Source organism: Zeugodacus cucurbitae, chromosome 5 (assembly GCF_028554725.1).
Source record: "Zeugodacus cucurbitae isolate PBARC_wt_2022May chromosome 5, idZeuCucr1.2, whole genome shotgun sequence".
Taxonomy (NCBI): Eukaryota; Metazoa; Arthropoda; class Insecta; order Diptera; family Tephritidae; genus Zeugodacus; species Zeugodacus cucurbitae.
The window spans coordinates 30,968,518-30,991,665 of NC_071670.1; the positions used below are offsets into that span (position 1 = coordinate 30,968,518).

The 23,148-nt window shown below is 35.9% G+C and overlaps 1 protein-coding gene and 1 long non-coding RNA gene across 2 annotated transcripts; one reads left to right on the forward strand and one right to left on the reverse strand.

Moving 5' to 3' along the window:
- Positions 1-320: 320 nt before the first annotated feature.
- On the reverse strand, positions 321-1,311 carry LOC128921867 (uncharacterized). The gene is made up of 3 exons (XR_008471177.1): positions 728-1,311; positions 513-580; positions 321-431 (listed from the first exon to the last, which is right to left on the reverse strand). It is a non-coding gene; the product is annotated as an uncharacterized LOC128921867 (long non-coding RNA).
- Positions 1,312-15,192: 13,881 nt separating this feature from the next.
- On the forward strand, positions 15,193-22,912 carry LOC128922137 (uncharacterized). The gene is made up of 4 exons (XM_054231761.1): positions 15,193-15,236; positions 16,319-16,462; positions 22,201-22,388; positions 22,521-22,912. The coding sequence occupies exons 1-4, from the start codon at positions 15,193-15,195 to the stop codon at positions 22,910-22,912; spliced, it is 768 nt and encodes a 255-aa protein (XP_054087736.1).
- Positions 22,913-23,148: the final 236 nt, after the last annotated feature.

The following is a 23,148-nucleotide window of genomic DNA, read 5'->3' on the forward strand; positions in this document are numbered from 1 at the left end:
GTTCACTACTTACTGGTAACCACCACTGGTTACCCACCATAATACCGGCAATGCAATTCACTCATGAATTTAACACGGCGATGTCATTGGCGGTAACCGATTAACACTATTCACGAGTGATTTCACCGCCTATATTTCACTAGCTACTTCACCACATATCACTGACTATATATCATTAGTTACTTCACAACTTACCGACTATTAAATTTCACTACTTTCTTCACTACCTCTCAACCTAGCTAGTTTATTCCAAACATAATTAAACACAAATTTTATTTAAATTTTATATAATTAATAATATTATTTTTTATTTAAAATTTCTTTGTTTACAATTATATTTACCATCTGAACAACAGGGTCGGTTAATATCAGTCAAGTCAGAAGAAGTCAAGTCAGAAGTTTTTGTGCACTTCGGCTGGATTCAAAAGCGACTTCGTTGAACATGTGATAAAGAAAGAAAATAATTAAAAAGAAATGTAGTTGATATTAAATTTGTATTACAAATTACATACCATATATATCACTGCACTTATATCCCCAAGTCACATTTCTAAGAGTTCCATTAAAATTTGGTGTTGATCTTAAATGAGTAAAATAATTCGAAACAAGTATATATAAGTAAGGTGTTAATAATTTAAATAAATGTACATACAAGGATATTTATGCGTTCATAAATATGTGCAAACACTTTCGAACAAACCATATACAGCAATGTTGGAATTCTTACCTCTTTTCATTGTGCAGGGCAATCCATTTTTTTGCATATAATATTTATGTTTTCTTTGTTTTTATTCACTATTATTTCATTTAATTATTCACCTTTTAATAACACTTTTAATAAACAATAAACGTATTAGAACCCGCGACGCGAGATCAATTGTACAATCAGAGAACAACTATTATGCGAAAAATGAAATATCAGAATTACAAAGAAAACGCTGATGCCTTTCTTTCTACTACAGTAAATCATGCTTTCAATGACCAACTTGTACGTAAATACTATAATGATCCAATAATTATTTACAACTTGTACTTACTGTACGAGATGCTCTGCCGTTATTATTCTGCGTTATTTTTGCTTCGATCTCTCAAAATTGCATTCCCACCCTTATTTGTCGGTAATATTCTACTGAGAGTACAAATTAAGCACAACGTTCTCTAGATCATGCTCTCTTCTCTCTCAATCTCTCTCATGTACTATTGCTTCTCTGCATTACCTCGTTGTCGTGAATTCTCTAGTTACTTGTAACACAAGAATTCACTAGTGCAATTCACCAATTCATACCAGCCATACTGCAGGGATATTGAAGAAATACTTACACAAGTGTATCCAAATGCAAAACATCTAATGACTGATAACGAAAATGTATTTATCAGCAACATGGCAAAGGCCGTTTGTACTCGACTACATATACAACATACTGCCACACCATTAAATCACTCGACAACTAACACTCAAGGAGAACGGTTGCACAGTACGTTAATTGAAATCAGTACGAGTTTAGCTAGTGAAAATAGTACGACTCCAGGTGAAGAACTTTTTAACGCCATCCAACAATATAATTCTACAATTCACTCGTCTACTGGACTCAAACCTGAAGTAGTTTTCTTTAATCGCGAAAAGTATACCGAGATTAAAGAAATCCTTCAGAACAATCAGGAGAAGCTATTGCTATACCACAACAAAGGACGAAGAAACATCACTTATAAACCAGGAGATATCATATATTCCAAAACAGATCGTAGGAATAAAATTGCTAAACGATATAATCAGCACAAAGTTAAGGAAGATCGCGGGGACACGATCCTTACAACGAGAGGGAAAATTATTCATAAAGACAACATCCGTAAACAAGCCACACAATGCGATCCGAGACGGTATTAATTAATCTATTTTTATTATTTGTTATATCCCATTCTGATCTAATCATGACCATGACGACCTTATAGAGATCAAGACAGGACTCAATCAGTTGATAGAAAACAATAATCAACAACGGAAGATTAACATTCAATTTGAAAAAATTCTAGAAACACTAGATCCAAAGTCAATTACTGAAGAATTAATTATTACAGAAGTTTACAAGGAATTAGAAACAATCACGAATACCATTAATTTTGCTAAAATAGGAAACTTATATTCTGCTACTCTAAACCTCAAAGACATTCAAGAAATTGCCTCCATAGAAGATTTTAACATACCCATAATTAATATTTTAGAATATTCTGATATTCATGTATGCATGTACAAAGATGCTATAATTACAATATACAAATATCCCGTGATAAATAACCGCTGTAAATTATATAACTTAATACCTTTAGCATACAAACACGGTAAAGTCCGATTGGACTCTCAAGTTGCAAAATGTGAAGCAAATTTCAAAAGAACTTCCAAATGTAAAAATTATCTGGGATTAAATATTTGTAAACAGGAGTCTCCTGACAACTGTACCATCCCATTGCTTGAAAATAACAAGGCAAAATGTAATGTTATTCAAGAAAATAATAGACCACTTATTGTGTTAGATAACGGAAATATAATTATTGATGGAGAACATCTGTGGAACGGACAACGTGTTAACGGTCCAAACCTGTTACAATTTAATCACAGTACTAATTTACATAATAAGATATATTTCAATCACGATCAGGAAATTAAAGATGTGATTCACGCACACCAAGATGAACAATTAGAAGTTCTAAAAATATTAACCTCCAATTCAGATTATACATTTTCAAATATTCAAAAAATGTATAAATACATGATTCCTATTGAAGAACAACCAGAAAGGTTCATATTGTACCTAATACTTATTGTAATAACTTTAGCTTTATTAATATATGCTGCTGTAAAATTATGCGAATGCTATCGAGTACATTTAGAAGATAAAAAGGAACGATTATCCCGCCAAACATACGAGATCGAACTTCGGCGACTCCAAACCCAGATGACAAGGAGGAAGAGTTGGATGTGCATTCAGCATGGTGGGACTCGACAGAGGAGATGTACAACGAATTGTGTAAGAATGGTCTTATGCGTATTCAGGTGGTTAAGGGTGATGAGTCTCACGCTACAAGGAAAACCAACGCAGACTCGATGGTAGAGTTAAAGTTGGAGGCGTTAAATATTCCACCATTTGATGGTGCGATGCATAATTGGTTGGCATTCAAAGACGAGTTCGAGACCCTAGTGCACAACCGAGAATTACCCGTCGCATACAAGCTTGGTAAATTGCGACAAGCTGTTCCCTGCTCACCAGTGCCGTTAGTTGGTGGCATGTATTCTGGAGGTTATGATGAACTATGGTCCGCTTTGAAGAATAACCCCAAACAGTTGGCTGAAATTCATGTAGCACGTTTGCTAAACCTTTCGTTGGCACCAGATGAATCACCACAATCATTGCTGAATATTGTGGACGTGGTTAGCGATTCTCTGCGTGCATTGGGCGTTATGAAATTGCCAGTTCATGAGTGGGACGCATTACTTGTGCCTATTGTGGTATCAAAACTTCCTCCTATAACAAAGCGCGAATGGTGTATGTATTGTTCTCCAACGGAATTGTCAACTTTATCGGAGCTATTGGGATTCTTGGAGAAAAAGGCTCAAAGTCTTTCAACAGAGCTAGTTCAGGTCGGAGATAGTACCGACACAACAATCGTTCGTCCGCATCAACGTTTATCCACAACGCGCAATGTTAAATGCAATCTCTTGAGGTCATGATATCAAGGCAACGTCCATCTGGTGGATGACGTCAATGTGGTCGCAGACACAACACCATATTTTGTCGAGAGCAACAACAGCCTGATCGCTTCCCACAGCCAGGAAGGTGGCAGCTACTACCAATATTAAGTCTCAGCCTGGTCTACCATTAGCACCGGCACAACCTACATTATGACACAGCGATTCTGTAATTGGATGCCATGCTCAGGGTGACAAGATCACGCTTCTCGCCACAGCATGTGCCTATATTTCTGGTGACAATTCTAAAGAATGTTTGGCTAGGATTTTGTGCGACCCTGGGTCACAAGTAAGCTTCATTACTGAACGTTTTGCTAATGTTTTGAATCTTCACAGAAGCAGCTATGATGTATCGGTCGAGGGTATTGGTGCATTACCCTATACACGCACCAACGGCATGGTGACAGTTACACTCAAATCAACACATTCGCAATTTTCTTTGGCAATTCATCTATTGGTTATCAAATCTATTACTTCCGTGCTTCCCACAGCGCATATCTACGGAAGTCAATACAAACACTTGGGTGGTCTGCAAATGGCAGATCCACATTTTGGAACTCCGGAAAGCATTGACATTCTCCTAGGAGCTAACATCTGGGGTCTCATTTTGGTGGGAGACACTATTAAGGGTGGTCACAACGAGCCACACGCACAACTAACAAATTTGGGTTGGGTTACTTTTGGGCCTGCAACGGCATCTTCGACAAATAATTCAGACATGCGCTCATACAGCGCTCAACTTTTGGAACAATCTCGTTTGAAGCGACAATTCTACGAAATAATAGAAGAAGTCATCACACAAATATTCCCCAACTGTACCGAACTAATGACAGATAACGAAAATATATTCAGCGACGTCGGCACAACAGCACTAATGAAAAAGCTACAAATGAAACATGTACTCACAGCAGTGCATCATTCAACATCGAACGCACAAGTCGAGCGGTTACATTCGACGATACTAGAAATAGCTAGGACATTAGCAGCAGACAAGGAAAGTACAGCAGATGAAGAAATATTTCAGGCAGTAAAAGAATACAACAAGACACTACATTCAGTAACCGAAGCAAGACCAGTAGATGTAATCTTTAACAGGAACCTACATCCTGACATAGCAGAAAAAATAAAAAAGAAACAAAATTACATGCTTGAATACCACAACAAGAAAAGAAAACACAGAGAATTCCAAGAAGGACAAATAATCTACGAAAAAACAGACAGAAGAGATAAATCCGGTCATCGTTATACAAAACATATAGTAAAATAGCTTTAAATTTCCTAGGCATTATATTCAGCTTCATAACTGGAGTTCCAGACCATGACGATGTCATAAAAATAAAAGAAAAAATAAATAATATCATAAAAAATAATAATAAACAACAAATAATAAACTCACACTTCGAAAAATTATTAGACACGATTAACCTTAAAGCCATTAAATAAAGAATGGTATTGCAAGAAATACACAGGGAACTGTGAGACTTAACTATAACAATAAATTTTGAAAAAATAAAATTTTTTATTCATTTGCAATAAATATAGAAGAAGTGGAAAAGATCCTGAATACAGAAAAAATAACCCTTCCAGCTATAGATATATTAGAATACGCAGAAATACATGTATTCAGGGTAGATAACGCCTTCATTACTATATATAAATACCCAATCATATCAAAGCAATGTAATACCTACGACATAACTGCTCTAAAATATCATCATGGGAAACTTATATTAGACCCATTGATAGCACAATGTAATAATAAACTCATAACAATCACTAAATGTAAAAATAATATGAGTAAATATATTTGTAAGCAAAACAAGCAAGACAATTGTACTATACCAATATTAGAATACCAAGAAGCCTTTTGTAATACAATAGAAGAAAATAATATCCCCCTATTACAGATAAACCAAGGAAACATTCTCCTCGAAGGAGAACACAAAATTAATAATGAAACAGTTAATGGAACTAATTTAATACAATTTATTGATACCATAAAAATTGATGGTAAATAATATCATAACCAAAAAGAAGAAATTAACGAATATATAAAAACACACTCTAATGATAAAATTAAACTATTAGAAATCTTGAATGGAGAATCTAACTATAAATTTAGCAACATCCAAAAATTACATACATTCATAATTCCTTTTGAGGAACACCCTATTAAAACAACTCTTATAATAATAAGTATAATCGCTATTTTAATAATTATAACATATTTATCATCTAAGTTATATTATGCAGTACTCAGATATAAAATATTGAAAACACAACGAATGACACAAAAACGTTACGAGGAAATACTACGAAAACAAGGAATGGAATACCTAACCAAGAAGAACACCACTCTTTACTATTTCTAAAAGGAGGGGAGAGTTAAAGCACATGTAACTTACAACACATCACTATCACATGGGTCAATGGCCGAAGTACGCGATAACACTAAACTAAACACCATTATCAAGAACAACAAATTATACATATGTATTGTAGATTATCCATTAGTATAAATAGAAGCATAACCCTACATGCTTTGTCTTTTGTATTTTGAAGATTACCAAATAAAGAACGTTCTGTGTCAATGCAGAACTAAAATATTTTTTTGACTAAAATAACCCAAGTGTTATTAATTCCGTTGACCTTCTGCATGATCTTTTTGAAGGCGTTCTCAATTTATGATTTATGTCACATAATACTGTATTTTATTGAAAATATGTTTTTTGATCTAGTCGTTTTAAACTGTCAAAAATCTAATTTCGATTATGATTTAACTGAAAAAGGTAATAAGTCACCGCCACTCAAAGCAGAACACCTAAAGAACTTTAAACTTAAAATGACCGGGAGAGAAATTATGTGCTTTATATACATTTTCCCATTACTCATTGGTGAAAAAATACCTAAAAATAATAAAGTATGGTTATTTTTTATTAAATTTGAGCGAACTGGTTGAGTTAGTGCTTTTTTTCAGAATTTTCTGAAATGGACTTTCAAAGCCTCCAAGAGCACATCATGCTTCATAATAAACAATATGTTCATTTATTTAAAGATACGTTGAAACCTAAACACCATTTTTTAATTCACTATTGTAAAATAATAACAGATTGATGGATTGATAAATCTTTGGACGTTTTTGTTTGAGGGCAAACATAGACAATTAAAAACGTACGCAAAAAATACAACATCGAGAAAAAACACATTATTATCTTTGGCAAGGAAACTTACATTTTGTTTTTCTGAATTTATACAAAATTTTGAAATTTTAGAATATAACTGCAGCAACCGACAATACTCTTCGAAAACTTCAACATATTACGATAAATTTAAAAAGCACTTCACAACTGATATTACAGATGAAATAATTTGTTATTCATTTGTAAAGCGATATGACACAATATTTAAAAAAAAAAAATTTATAATATTTTTTTATAAACCCCAATTTACAGTGTACAAAATTTGTGAAGTCGTTAAACTAGAAAATAATATAAATTTGCTCAATCTACGAAATCAAAATTAATAAATTTGAGAGCCATTTTCAGTCCTATTTAACAGGAGGAGAATTGCAAAACTTGTATATATTTAATTTAAAAGATTATTTTCCCTATTATTAAGTCTTATTGTAAATAATAATAAGTATTTAAAACCTAAGTTTAATTTTTAAGAACAATGAATAAAATAAGTTTTAAAAACATAAGTTTAATTTTAAGAACAATGAAATGAAATAAATGAAAAAAAATAAGTTTTGCATTTTTTCTAGAGTCAAAGACCTTTTAATCTAAGGAAGTGGTTTTTATTTGATGGCCTTATATTAAGAACGTCTTTACTTCTTTCTTCGTTTAAGAAAATTTTCTTTAATTTAAGGCAATATTTTCCTCTTTTTAAGGAAACCATATGTACTTAAAAGTAGAATCGTGTTTCCTTAACTTAAGGAAGACATGTCTTTAGTGCTATTTCATTCCCATTAGTTTTAGGACACATTTGTTTCAGTGTACTGCCCAAATAAATATAATTTCTTTTACTCGCGACAAACAACAGTTTCTTAACTGGGGGCTCAACAGGTCTTAAAGCCATTTTTATCCTGCGGTAACGGAAAAAATAAAATTGAAAAGCAAATTCCACGGGAAGTAGGACTTCCACACACAAGGTTCTGAAAAAGCGGATCTCAAAAGTTCCTGAAAAATTGGAAGCAGCACGGATAAGTGTTGGAAATAAAGTTTGATATGGCAACACTTCCATCACTATTTGTCGTTATCCTATTCTCTTTTACTTTAAGCTTCTATTTCTTTGTGCATTAGTTTTGTAACTTCAGTTTATTTGAATAAATGAACCAAACAGGTTATGGGCCCACAGCGGTAAACAATAAAGTGCAAATAGACAAAAGTGCATTGCGGTGTGTCGGTATCGCGAATCGGACAAAATTCTGTGTGTCGGAATTTCAAATAAACAGTTGAATATTATTTTTGTGAAAGTTATAAAAGTTGAAGTGCAAAATGAGTGCGCTGTTACAGATTGAACGAATCCAACTACATATCATGGGCTGTACAAATGAGGAGTGTCCTCATACACTCCGATATGTGGGGAGTGGTGTGTGGCCGAGAGGTCAAAGTAGAGACAATGACAAATGCAGAAAAGGCTGCATTTGAGTTAAAAATCGAAAAAGCGCTAGCTTCAATTTTATTATGCAAGTTATCGTGAATTAACTCTCACGATGACCAATTAGACGAAAACACATCCGCCGACGCAACCTTCACTCAGGTCGCTCACACTAAGTGTAATCCGATACCTACGAGCCAACATAATTATGTTTACGCAGTCGACTGCCAAATATTCCATGCGAACCGTTGTGTCAGCATAACTGCGTTCACACGGTGTCAACAGAATTGAATTCGCACAGGCAAAGCGGTGGCAGAACGGTGGCAGCGCAGCGCGACGCCGTTGGTTAGTTGTAGGCTAGGAAATGATTGTAAATTTCAGTTTTTAAGACTCACTTAAACCGAACAGCAGCGAGCTGTGGAAAATAAAGAAATTTAATTATAATTCGTTTAACGGAATAATAAAATCGTTTAATTTGCATAAAACCGTCACAGTTTAACCATGTGAGGTATTTAACATGCGCAAAGGCTGCATGGGATAATTTTAGTGAAATCCATCGGCGAAAAGGGCCTGCGCGTAAAATTTTGTTGTTTAAAAAACTATTGTACCTCAATATGTCAGAGGGTAGTGCTGTTGCAGACCACCTAAATGAGTTTTGTGGAATTAGAGAAAGTCTCGCTGCAATAGATGTGGACATTCCCGAAGAAATGTTGGTGATAATTTTATTATCAAGTTTACCAGTGGCATTTGAAAACTTCGTTGTTGCTATGGAAACAAGAGATGCATTGCCATCATTGAACGTTTTAAAAGTGAAAGTGTTAGAAGAAGGTGCGCGACAAAATGCATGTGTACAAAAATATGAAACAAGTACAGAAACGCTTATGCATGTGTAAGGTAAACCGCATAATTGCATCCCTGCAACACAAAAGAACGAGCGCACCAACAACCCAGGAAGAGTCGTCGAAAAAAAAGCAGTGTCGCGTCAGCATCGTTCGAGACTGGTCTATTTTTATTTTTCATTTTATTTTTAACTTTAAAAAACGAGTAATACATTTAAGCAATTGAAATATCTAATAATAAACAATATTGTATGGAATATAATCTTTTAATAATAAATAAATCGAATCCTGACAAACTCTAAAAGATCTAGCATCTTTTAGTTCAGAAGTGAGATGCTTCTCATAGCCTCACATGTGTGTGTTATTGTTGTGATCGGTTTGAGCAGTCGCACATGCGAGTGGTCGTGCGTTTGAACATAGCAGAGCAAGTGTGGCAAGAACGTCATGTTGGTGACGGTTTGCGTTTGAAATCAAACAGAATTGTTGTTGCGATTAGCCTATCGAGCGTACGAATGGACGAGCGATTAGCGAAGCATAGAAACGAAACCGGCGGTTTGCATTTAAAAACGTAGACATAATTGTTTTGTAATTTGCCTGTTGCGCGTACGAATGGACGAGCAGTTGGCGAGGCATAAAAGCAAGAAAAACGAAGGTTTGCATTTGCGCATGTACAAACGGACAAGCGTTCGGTGAAACGAGAGAGAGAAATAAATAAAAAAACAAGTGACGGTTTGTGTTTGAATTACATTCTCGCGTACGAATGGACGAGAGTTTGCGAAACGGATACATACAGAAAGTGTAAAAACAAAAGAAGACAAACAGTGACAATTGTGTGTTGTATTGTCTAATTGTGAAAAGTAAAATCCAATAAGAATATTTGTTAATAAAAAAAAAAAAAAAAAACGCAAAATGAAAGTAAAAGTAGCATCTTTGAAAGTTGACGAACTGAAGGAGCAACTACGTAATAATAATTTACTAACATCGGGTTCAAAAGCGGAATTGATAATGCGATTAAATGATTTCTTAGGTAGTGATGAAATCGAAATCGAAACAGAATCTAATTTACAAAGCCAGGTAAATGATTTGCGTGAAATGATGCAGAATATGATGACGACTATGCAAAGTTTTGCTGGTCAAATGCAGCAAAGAAATAATGATACAGTGCGAGAAAATGTAAATGAAGAACGTTTAGTTACTACACCACAGAATTCAATACGAACAGAGGGACGAAGTGCCAGTGTAAAGGAAATTGCAGAGACAATTCCTGAGTTTGACCCAACTACTGATAACTCACTAACAGTGACACAATTTGTAAATAGAGTGGACAGTTCCATAAGTGCTTACGACTGGGACGAAAAGTGTTTACTCTTAGCCGTGTATGGAAAATTAAAAGGTGTTGCGCGTATGTGGTTAGACGCAGCACCAGCATTTTATTCCAATTGGCCTGATTTGGCGAAAGCATTAAAAAGCGAATTCGGTTGTGAATTGAATGAAGCGCAAGTACATTATAAAATGGCAAGTACTACACGTATGCAAAACGAAAAGATTTTAGAGTATTGTTTTAGAATGAGCGGACTAGGCCGACGGTATGGCCTGAGTGAAAGTTCAATTATAAAATACATTCGCGACGGATTGAAACACCGTGAATTGCAGACTGCAATAGCTGCATTGAAGTTTAATTCGTTAAAAGATATGCGCGAAACAATTGAAAGTTACCTTCAAAACTTAACTGTGACAAAGCAACTTAAAAATGAATATACGAGTGATCGAAGTAAAGACAGTGCAAAAGACATGCGCCGGAATACAATCGAAACAAAAGGCATAACGTGTTATAATTGTAAAGAATGCGGACATATCGCGCGGAATTGTCCAAAACCGAGGCAACCGCGTAAATGTAAAGATTGTAATAAATTCCACGGAAGTAACGAACCAGAAAATTGTGGTAAAAAAGCAGTAGCTGTGAAGAAAACACACATACACCAACCATCTAAGTTTTTCGAAAAACCAATCAGCGTAAACGGTAAGGCGTTAGTAGCTTTCGTAGATACTGGTAGTGAATGTAGTATGATACGACGATCAGCTGTAACAAATTTAAATACCAAGAAGTATCCATGCGCTGTAGAAATAATAGGCATTTGCGGTGGAAAACGTACTTCAACTGAGAGTATCAACGTGAACATGGCTGTTGATGATGTAGTTTTAATCGTCAATTTGTTTATTGTTGATGATGATATATTAACAATGGACGTGCTTTTGGGGCAAGATATTTTTAAAAACGCAGATGTTGTTGCAGAAATAAAGAACGACGACTTCGTATTTTCTACGCAGGTTACAAAGGTAGAACTTAAGCATCGAGAAACTGATTTCAGCGAAATTATTAGCAGTATTGACGATATAAATGTAAAAGCCGACTTGCAAGTGTTGTTAGCTGATAACACAGACGTTTTTGCGGAAAATCTTACTGATATTGGCTTGACTAACGCGACGGAAATGAAAATCGAATTGACAACGAATGTACCAATAGCTCAAAAACCGTACAGGGTGCCGGAGCCGAAGAAGCATTTAGTTACCGAAATGATTAGAGAACTTTTGGCATGCGATATAATTGCCACATCTAAATCCGAATACGCAAGTCCAATTATTTTAGTAAAAAAGAAAACTGGGGGTGAACGCCTTTGCGTCGACTATAGGCGACTTAATCAGCATACGATAAAAGAAGTTTATCCAACACCAAATATTGAAGAAAGGCTTAGCGAAGCCATGCGATACAAATATTTTTCAGTACTAGATTTAAACAGCGGGTACTATCAGGTACCAATAGAAGAAGGGTGTCGCAAGTATACAGCGTTTATAACAACTGAAGGTTTGTTTGAGTTTAAGAGAATGCCGTTTGGCCTCAGAAACGCGCCTGCGGTATTCCAGCGGCTAATGCAAAATATCAAAGATAGAACTCGACCTGGTGACATGATCCACTATATGGACGACATATTAGTAGGTAGCAGTAACGTCACCGAGATGTATGAAAAACTTAAACGTGTTTTTAAGGCATTGCGCGAACTTAATTTAACATTAAATATTAAAAAATGCGAGTTTATGAAGCAGACGATCGAGTTTTTAGGGCACAAACTTCATTCAGGTGGCATAAGTCCAGGTACTGTGAAAACAATTGCCGTAAATTGTTTTACAACTCCAAAATCTATAACAGATGTAAGACGTTTTCTTGGTCTTAGCGGGTATTTTCGACGTTTTGTACCAGGCTACTCGATTATAAGTGAGCCGTTACGTTTGTTGCTGCGTAGAGGTCAACAATTTCAATGGGCAGAAAAACAAGAAGAAGCATTTTTAGCATTGAAAACAGCGTTAACATCGAAGCCATTGATGACAGGATATCGTGTCGAGGCAGATCATCAGATTCATACTGATGCTAGCTCTGTTGGTATTGCGGGTGTACTTTTACAACGAGAAGGCGGCGACTGGAAACCAGTTGCATATTACAGCAGATCTACGACAGACAGCGAGCGAAACTTTCATAGCTATGAGCTGGAAGTACTGGCGGTGGTGAGCAGCCTAGAGCGTTTTAGGTATTATGTGCAAGGGAAAGAGATCGTAGTTGTGACTGACTGTAGCGCGGTTACTACAGCAATGCACAAACGTGAGTTGATACCACGAATTGCACGTTGGTGGCTACGTATTCAAGACTTTCTTGTAAAATTGGAACACCGACCAGGTAGAAGAATGGAGCATGTCGATTTTCTCAGCAGAATGCCATATGAAAAAGGTGAAGAAATCGATACAGCGTCTCTGAAGATTGCGAAAACAACTTTAGACGTAGGTGACTGGATATACAGTATGCAGCATCAAGACAAAGATATTCGAGATATTGTAGAAAAACTCGCCAGCGGTGATAAAATTACTAATGATGAATACAAAATCGAAAACGGAAGACTTTATCGAAAACAGAAAAGTAACAAGCTATGGGTAGTACCGAAATCAATGCGATACAAAATTGTACAGAGCGTGCACGAGAAAGTTAAGCATCTTAGTACAGAAAAGACTTTAGAAGAATTAAATAAATATTTTTGGTTTCCTAGAATGCGTAATTTTGTAAAGACATTTTTGAAATCGTGCATTGAATGCGCATATAATAAACAGCGGGGTGGCAAAATAGAAGGAGCGTATCATTATGACGAGATAGAACCTGTACCATTCAAGACGGTACATATCGATCATCTAGGACCTTTTCCTCGTACCAAGAAGCAGAACGAACACGTAATAGTCCTCGTTGATTCATTCACGAAATTTACAGTATTACGAGCTGTTAGAAGCACAGCGACACGACATGTATTGACATTACTTAACGAAGTAAGCAGCTATTTCGGAGTGCCAACACGAATAGTAACCGATCGTGGAACAGCGTTTACTTCTCAGGATTTTAGACAATATTGCAACGATAATGATATTAAACAGATTTTGAATGCTGTTCGAACTCCGCGCGCAAACGGACATGCAGAGCGTACCAACCGAACTCTACTGGGTATGTTACTTCCGTCGACGGAAGACGACAAAACCTGGGATGATCAACTTAGAGGTATACAGTGGGCACTAAACACTACAAGGAACAAAACAACTCAGCGAACTCCACAAGAACTTTTATTCAATTACAAGCCTCGAGATATTCTTCAGAATAAATTAATATTAGCTTTACATGAAGATGATGTTACGAGTAATGACGAGATGAACGAAATTCAAACTGAAGCAGTAAGTCGTATTAATCAGCAGCGAGAAAAAGCTAAACAGCGTTTTAACGAAAAACATCGGAAACCTACACAATATAACGTTGGTGATTTGGTTCTCGCCGAGAATGAGCCTGTTAGTACTGGTGGTTCTCGCAAATTGGAGCCACTATACAAAGGTCCGTTCATGGTAACCAAGGTGATTGGCCACGACAGGTATCTCGTTGAAGATATACCAGGGTCGAAACGAAAACAACGACATTATACATCAATCTATGCATCTGATAAGTTGAAGCCATGGTGTAATTTGCCGAATTTCGATGGGTTTGATAATGATGTCGGAGTCGAGGTCGACTCCTGTAATCAGGATTGGCCGACTGTAAGGTAAACCGCATAATTGCATCCCTGCAACACAAAAGAACGAGCGCACCAACAACCCAGGAAGAGTCGTCGAAAAAAAAGCAGTGTCGCGTCAGCATCGTTCGAGACTGGTCTATTTTTATTTTTCATTTTATTTTTAACTTTAAAAAACGAGTAATACATTTAAGCAATTGAAATATCTAATAATAAACAATATTGTATGGAATATAATCTTTTAATAATAAATAAATCGAATCCTGACAAACTCTAAAAGATCTAGCATCTTTTACATGCTAAGTCAGACGCGCGTGGAAATTTCCAGAACAAAGGAAACATTACAAAATGTACAAAAAACAGTAACAATAACAAGAACAGTAAGAACAGCAAAAAATTGAAGTGTTTCAATTGCGGAAAATACGGACATTTCGCGGCGGCGTGTAGACAGCCAAAAAATAATGTGTATAAGCAAGATGGCAATAGTTATGAGCGTTCGTGTTTTATAATGAATACAAAAAACTTGAACGGAAAGAAGTCCTCGACGCATACGTGGTGCGTTGACAGGGCGCAACTTCGCATCTTTGTTGCGACCGCAATTTGTTTCAAAATTACAGTAGTGTTAGTGAGAAGATCTGGTTGGCGGGAGGCCTATGTATTGAAGCAGTTGGCCGTGGCGACGTCGACGTCGGCGGTACAACAGTTATGCTAAAGAATGTGTTGTATGTACCAAATTTGCAATGTAATTTTGTGTCAGTAAGCAAAGCAATCGAGAGTGGTCATACAGTTACATTTGAGCGTGCTTACGTGGTAATCAAAAACAACAAAAATCGTGTTCTAATGAAAGCGTTCAACAATAACGGACTATTTGTGTATGAATACGATAAAAACAAGTGTTTTAGTACAGTGGTACGAAAAGACGAGAATGACTATGACAATGCATATAAGTGGCATTATCGATATTGACATGTAAATTTCAAGTGTTTAAAGGACATGTCAGGTAACCAATGTGTGTCAGGGTTAGATATCGGTAAGGTACCGAAAAAAACAGTTTGTAAGACATGTGCAAAAACTAAAATATGTGTAAAGCCCTTTACTCAGGCGACAGAAAAATGTGAAAAATATTTACTTTCTGTTGTGCATAGTGACATTTGTGGTCCGATAAATACGACATCAATTGGTGGTTCTCGTTATTTTACGGCATTTATTGACGATAAATCGCGTTATACGAGTGTTTATTTTCTAAAGACTAAAGATGCGGTATTCGAAGCATTTAAAGAATACAGAGCAATGGCGGAAAAACAAACCGGTTTTAAAATTAAGACCCTGAGAAGCGATAACGGTCGCGAATATATTTCGAATGCGTTCGAGTCGTATTTAAAGCAAAACGGTATATTAAGGCAATTAACAGTGCCGTATACTCCACAGCAGAACGACGTAGCGGAACGAGCCAATAGGACATTGGTAGAAATGGCTAGGGCCATGTTAAATTATGCGAAACTTGGTGAGCACTTTTGGGCGGAAGTAGTTAAGACAGCTGCTTATATACGTAACCGCACAGTAACAAAAGTACTCGTAGATAAGACGCCATATGAGTTGTGGGCGGGCATGAGACCAAGTGTAGAACATTTTAAAGTGTTCGGATCGACGGCAGTGGCTCTCGATAAAAAACAGACAAAAAAGGTTCGTTCTAAAGGTAAAGAATACATAATGATTGGGTATTCTGAAACCAGTAAAGGTTATCGTCTGTATGATCTAGTAAGCCGAAAAGTTATCGTCAGTCGTGACGTAATATTCCTTGAGAATACTAAAAGTAGTTAAGAGGTAGATCCAAAAATAATCGTTTTCGGTGATGGTGAACTGGATGGCGTAGTATTGCCCACAGAGGCAACGCAACCATAAAATCATAAGGTAATCGGTTCCAAGTGGGTATTCGCGGTTAAACGTGATAAGCATGGCGTGGTGAAACAATATAAGGCACGTTTAGTAGCTGAAGGCTGCAGTCAACAGTTCGGAATAAATTATTTCGAAACGTATTCTCCTGTGATCAGATATGCCAATATACGTATGATAATCGCATTGGCAGTAGAATATAAACTACATCTACACCAAATGGACGTGTCATCAGCGTATCTGAACAGCGAATTACATGACGAGGTTTACATGAAGCAGCCAGAATGTTTCATGGATAGAAAGTATCCAAATCGTGTGTTAAAATTGAAAAAATCTTTGTATGGTCTCAAACAAAGCGGGCGTGAGTGGAACGCCAAATTAGACTTTGTTCTTAAAGAATTGGGATTTAAGCAATGTCCTAGTGAGCCGTGCATTTATACCAAAAGTTCAAAAAGTGTGACGAACTTGATCGCAGTGTATGTAGATGATCTGATCATCGCGAGTTCCAGTAAGCCAGTCTGCCAAACAAATTGTAAACACATTTTTAAACCTAAGTGTACTTGATGACGCGTCAGCCAATGGAATATGCAAAGCCATTTTTAAAGTTATTAAGGATTTTAATCTAAAATTTCAAAACATGGTGGGCTTAGGAACTGATAATGCCAGAGTAATGACTGGAGTTAACCGTGGAGTGAAAGCAAAACTACGTGAAAAAAATAAAAACATAATAATAGTTCCCTGTATCTGTCATTCCATTCAGCTTTCAGTGTCTTCAGCATCCAAAATGTTACCTGATGAAATTGAGTATTTGGTGTCAGAAACCATTAAAATTGGTAAGAGCTTGTGAAACTAGATGGTTGTCAATTGAATTAGCTGTAAATCGTATAGAAAGTCAATGGCTAGAGTTGAAAACTCATTTTGAAATTGCCGCAACGGTAGAATCGTCTCATCAAGCCAATATATTAAAAAAATTGCACACTGACAAAAATTTATTATATCTGAAATTTTTGAAACCTTTGCTGTCAGATGTAAAAAAAGTAAATAAAATGTTTGAAAGTAATAATGCTGACCCTACTCTGTTGCTATCAGAACTATATGTTCTATTGAAAGACCTTTCCTATCAAATTGTTTTAAAATCTGACTCTTTTGATCCGTTCAATTCGCGTTTAGAAGATTTTTTTGTCCCAACACCATACTTTAAAATTTAAATTTCATAAACATTTTGAACAACAAATGGAAGATTTCACAGTGGACGAAATTACTATTTTAGAAAAGCAATGGCAAAAGCTAAGTACATATGTATGAATGGGCAAACAAAAACTCAACAATTGATTTCTGGATAAGTGTATACAAATATAAAAATGCTTTAAATGAAAACCCGTTCCAGGAATTGTCTTCTTTTGTTATGAAGTTTCTAGTTTTACCATTTAGTAACGGAGAAGTTGAAAGAGTTTTCAGTGACATGAACCTCATAAAAACAAAAATTAGAAATATAATGATATTGAACACTATGAATTCACTTCTTTACATTAGATGCGGATTGAAAAGGTTAAATAAATGTTGCGAAAGTTTTAAAATTACCAAGGATATATATAATATTTATGTTATTTTTTTTTTATAGAAATATACATATACATATGTATGTATGTACAAACCAATGTGATATTGAATTGAATGATCACTTTTTCTTTTATGTTTGGAAGACTCTTTATGATTCTTTTTTATTTAATAAATAGTTTTTTTTTGATGTTTGCCATGGCTCAACAATACATGGTTGAATTACTACATGACATTGTTTTATTCTAGTGAAATATATTTCTAAGGCAACATTGAATACAAAATTTTAAAAAAATTAACGCTTTATAGTGATCATTTTATGTAAAAAACGTTTTTATATTTAGCATTATTTTTGGCACTTTAATATTTTTTTTTAGCATTATTTTAATGCTGATTTAGCTGCAACACTTTTTTTAGATCTGGTCACACTGGCCACAATCCAAAGGACTTAGAAACCGCCTACGCTATCGCTTGCACTATAAGCCATGACAACGAGAATTGCCAATTTGACGCTATGCAGTTCAACAACCAGAGACAGCACAACAACCAGAGACAATTAAACAACATGCAGTATCAACCAAACAGAAGTTACCACAATGACCAGCGAAGATACAAGCCAAACGTGTAAGTGCAATATACCCAAAGTGCACCACCGCAGCAGTGCCAACCAATGTACGAAGATTCCTCACGCCAATACAGAAGACCCACTAACTTCAACGCCGACCAAACAAACAACCGATTGGTATTGCTAACATATAAGTTAGCAACAATAACATTTAAAGCAATCAAAAGACACGCGCATCCGTTCTACTCGCAAAGTACTGACGCGCTAGACGCAGTGTGGCGTGATTCTCTGGAAATCCAGCGGAACGTAGGAACCGACGCCAGCAGAACTGCAAGCGCATTAAGTTACCATAAAAATTATAAAATTTGTTAAGTTTAGAGTTAAGCGAGTGGTTGAACAATAAAGGTCGTAAGACCAGAAAAAGAAGATAATTTTTACTTTCGACAAGTAAACTCATAATTGGCGTCCGAGCCAAAATAAGCTCCTACGTCGTGAAGGAAAACAAAAGGCGTTAAGAATCCTTCTTCGGAGAACGTGAAGTGATACTAAAAACAACTGTACTAGTGTGAGATCAGGCCCCATAGTAGCAGAGCAAAAAGGACGCGTTGGACGCAAGCGAACTCATCAGCACCTATCAACATTAACAACCAACAATATCAAGAGGCAAGGAATGAAAGCCGTTATTGTATTGTAAGTTAAGTGATAATTATTAATTAAGAACATTAAGTGAAACCCAGATTGTGAAAATTTTTTTTTACCAAACTAAAATATAAAACGAACTCTTTAACAGACACAACAAAATAAACAATGTCGAACCCAAATAATCTGGTTCGTCCACCAGTAATCAGGGCGAATGATCCTGCAGGAAATTCAGGATCAGCTAACGTGACAATAAACGAAGATGACAGGCAGGGGCCCAGCATAGTTAGGGCAAACTCTTAACCCGAATGCGGGCTTAGCAGACAAGATACCTGATGTGGTAAAATATTTACGCGAATTCTCGTGTAAACCAAATATTAAATATTTACGAAGCGAGTAAGGGCACACCTAAATTCTACGGAATCCTTAACGTGATAAGAAATAAAATCGTTGGCAACGCGGATGCTGCCCTTGAGTCATACAATACACCCTTAGACTGGTGTGCTATTTGTAAGTGTCTAACTTTACACTACGTCGACAAGCGTGATGTATCCACCCTAGAATACCAAATGACTTCTTTGGTTCAGGGAAATAGGTCAATTGAAGAATTTTACCAGGCTTTAATACTTAATAAGCTAGGCTGTATGGAGGTGGGTAGCGAGGCTCGTAATCTTATTACTCACACATACAGAAACAAGGCGCTAGATACGTTTGTGCGCGGCCTCAACGGCGACTTGCCTAAACTATTAGGCATGAAGGAACCAATGGATCTGCCCCAAGCATTACACCTGTGCTTGAAGTTGGAAAATCAGGAATTCCGCACACGGTACTCACACAACACCAATATGGATCGTAGAGGGATGCAGCGAAACACCGCACCACCTTTACATTCAAGAAATTTTCGGAGGCAAGTAAACCAACAAAAGTTCTTCCACGAAATTGCTTACTTACCACAGCCACAACCACAAATTATTTACTCAATCCACAGCACAATTCAACAATGTTAGCGTATATCGTAAAAATACCAATTACGGAAAAATAAACGTATGAAAATATTTTAATTAAACCTGTTGAGAGAAATAATACGATTGTAATTATTGTTTTCAATAACATTATTAATAAAGAAAATAATATACTTGAAATAAATAGCGAGTGCAAGACAATAAATTCTATATCTATTTGTAATAAAGACCAAATTGTTAGCCTAGTTAATGAAACCTGCATAACAAAACTTCTAAATAGTAAACAAAATCCAACTTGTCAACATAGCAACGCAAATCATATTAAACCAATAGAAATACTTCAACCTGTACTAATTCTACTAAACAACTTTAATGGTACCATAAATAATAGCCTGGAAGAAATGTCTGTTGCAGGCACATTCGTCGTAAAATTCAGCAATCTTACATTAAAAATAAATAACGATTCTTTCTACAATGGCGAAACGCTTTTAACCGGGGCGTTACCAGTCAGAACACAATTTGCTCCAGCTGAAAAGGAAAGACTAAATCTTTTGTCATTGAAATCAATCCACGAGTTATTCATAGACAACATAAAACGTTTGGATTGCCTTCAGAATAATACGAATACCACTCAAACTTCTGTGGCAATCATGGCCATTCTCACAATAGCAGTTTTTTCAATAATATTCTTCTGCCATAGGAGAAAGAAGATAATCCTGCAAACAAGCTTTACATCAGAAACATCGTCCAATTGTAAGGACCTAGCAGTACCAGAAATAGTACCAAAAGCAGCAAACCCCATAACATACTTCAATTTTGACAACTTAGCATATTTTTGATCAATTGAGGACCATTGATTTTAAGAAGGGAGGAGTTAGCAACAATAACATTTAAAGCAATCAAAAGACACGCGCATCCGTTCTACTCGCAAAAGTGCTGACGATACGTCTGGCGCAGTGTGGCGTGATTCCAGCAGAACTGCAAGCGCATTAAGTTACCATAAGAATTATAAAATTTGTTAAGTTTAGAGTTAAGCGAGCGGTTGAACAATAAAGGTCGTAAGACCAGAAAAAGAAGATAATTTTTACTTTCGACAAGTAAACCCATAACTTATACATTAGCTCAACTGACAAATACTCAAAATTTTGCCACTTCAGATAAATACTTTCAAGAAAAGATATATACAAGTATGTCGACGAGATATTTTCCAAACGCAAAGTTTCTAATGACTGATAACGAATTATCATTTACAAGCCTATGTGCACAACAAATTTACAAAAGGTTAGAAATAGCGCACACCAAAACGCCAGCGTTTCATTCTACTACAAACGGACAAGTAGAGCGTACGCACAATTATTGAACTCGCGAAAGTTTTGGCAGACCAGCACAATTCAGCACCTGAAGAACAGATATTTGAAGCCGTTCGGCAATACAATAAAACGATCCATTCGGTAACCAACGAGAAACCCGAGGACGTGTTCTTCAATCAAAAGGGGTATCCTCACATCCACGAACGTCTACAAGAAAATCAGGAACGAGTATTACGTTATCAGAATCGTAATCGACAGCAGCTGAATTATAGACAAGGTGACGTCATATTTGTGAAGACGCACAGGCGAAATAAAAACGTAAAAAATACGCGAAACAAATTGTTAAAGAAGACAACGGAAGGACGGTAACGACAAATAGGGGACGTGTTATTCACAAAGATAACATAAGAGTACAAGCATGTACAGAATATTTTTTTTTCTTTATTACGCTATCGCATTATGCGACAACATACAGTGAATCAATTAAGTTTAGGTACAGTAAAAATTTACAGAAAAAATCGTTCAAACAACAAATTTCCATAGAAATTTAAAAAATCCGTTAAGCTTATTTTAAGAACAGCATTATGCTCATCGTTATTGAGTGATTCTGTACCGTTATCTTTCTTGTGGTGACACTGAGACGTTGAGTTTTCAGAAAGCAGCCAAAAAGTCGTCAAAAAAGTTTAAGTACACTTCATTCAGTGTGTCGTGTAATTTTGGTTTTTGTTGCGTTTGATCAAATTTTTTTTAGTTATTTCGTTAAGCCGGACAGAGAACTACATAATCAAGCGGAAAAGCAAGAGTTTAGTGTAATTAGTTGTTTAAATAAAATAAAAAATGGGCCGTGGTGTACAAATTTCGCTCGAAATAAGAAAATTAATATTAAAATTATATTTGGAAAATAAAACTTTGCGGGAAATTGGCAAGGAGGTAGGGAAACGTCATTCTAGTGTTTATAACATTATAAAATCTTATACAAATAATGGTGATCTAAATATAAAACACAGGTCGGGCAGACCTAAAGCTTTGACTCCCTACGAAGAACGCAATGCCATAGTTGCCGTCAAGCGTAACCCGCGCATTTCGGCAGTAAAGATAACGAATAATATAAATGTCGAATTCAAAAAAAATATAAATCCCCAGACTGTGAGAAATGTGCTGCACAAAGCTGGTTATTATGGACGAACTGCGCGACGTAAACCATTCATATCAATAGCAAATAAGAAAAAAAGATTAAAATTTGCTAAAGAATATTTAAATAAACCGGATTCGTTTTGGGAGAATGTTGTATTCACCGACGAATCAAAATTTAACATTTTTGGTTCAGACGGAGTAATTAAAGTGTGGAGACGTGCCAATGCAGAGATGCAAGAAAATAACTTAATACCTACAGTTAAACATGGTGGTGGAAACATCATGGTTTGGGGGTGTATGGCTGCATCTGGTGTGGGTAATTTGGAGTTTATTACAGATAAAATGGACAAATATATGTATCTGAACATTCTGAAGAAAAATCTGCGTCCAAGCGTACAAAAACTGGGTCTCGACAGCAGCCGATTTCTTTTTCAACAAGATAACGACCCAAAACACACGTCGTATCTAGTCCGTGAATGGCTTCTATATAACTGTAAGCAACTTCAAACGCCACCACAATCACCGGACATTAATCCCATAGAGCACATATGGGATTTGTTGAAAAAAAAGGATTCGAAAACATAATATTTCGTCCAAGGACACTTTAAAAGCGGCTATAGAGATTGAATGGGCCAAAATTACAAAGATTGACACTAATGTGCTAGTAAAAAGTATGCATCGACGTTTGCAAGCAATAATTAAAGCTAAAGGTGGACCCACAAAGTATTAAAATTATAAAATATGATCTGTATCAATTTATTTTTAATTCGCTTTCGTTTTTGTACCAAAACTTTTTTGATGTGAAATCAATGGATTTGATG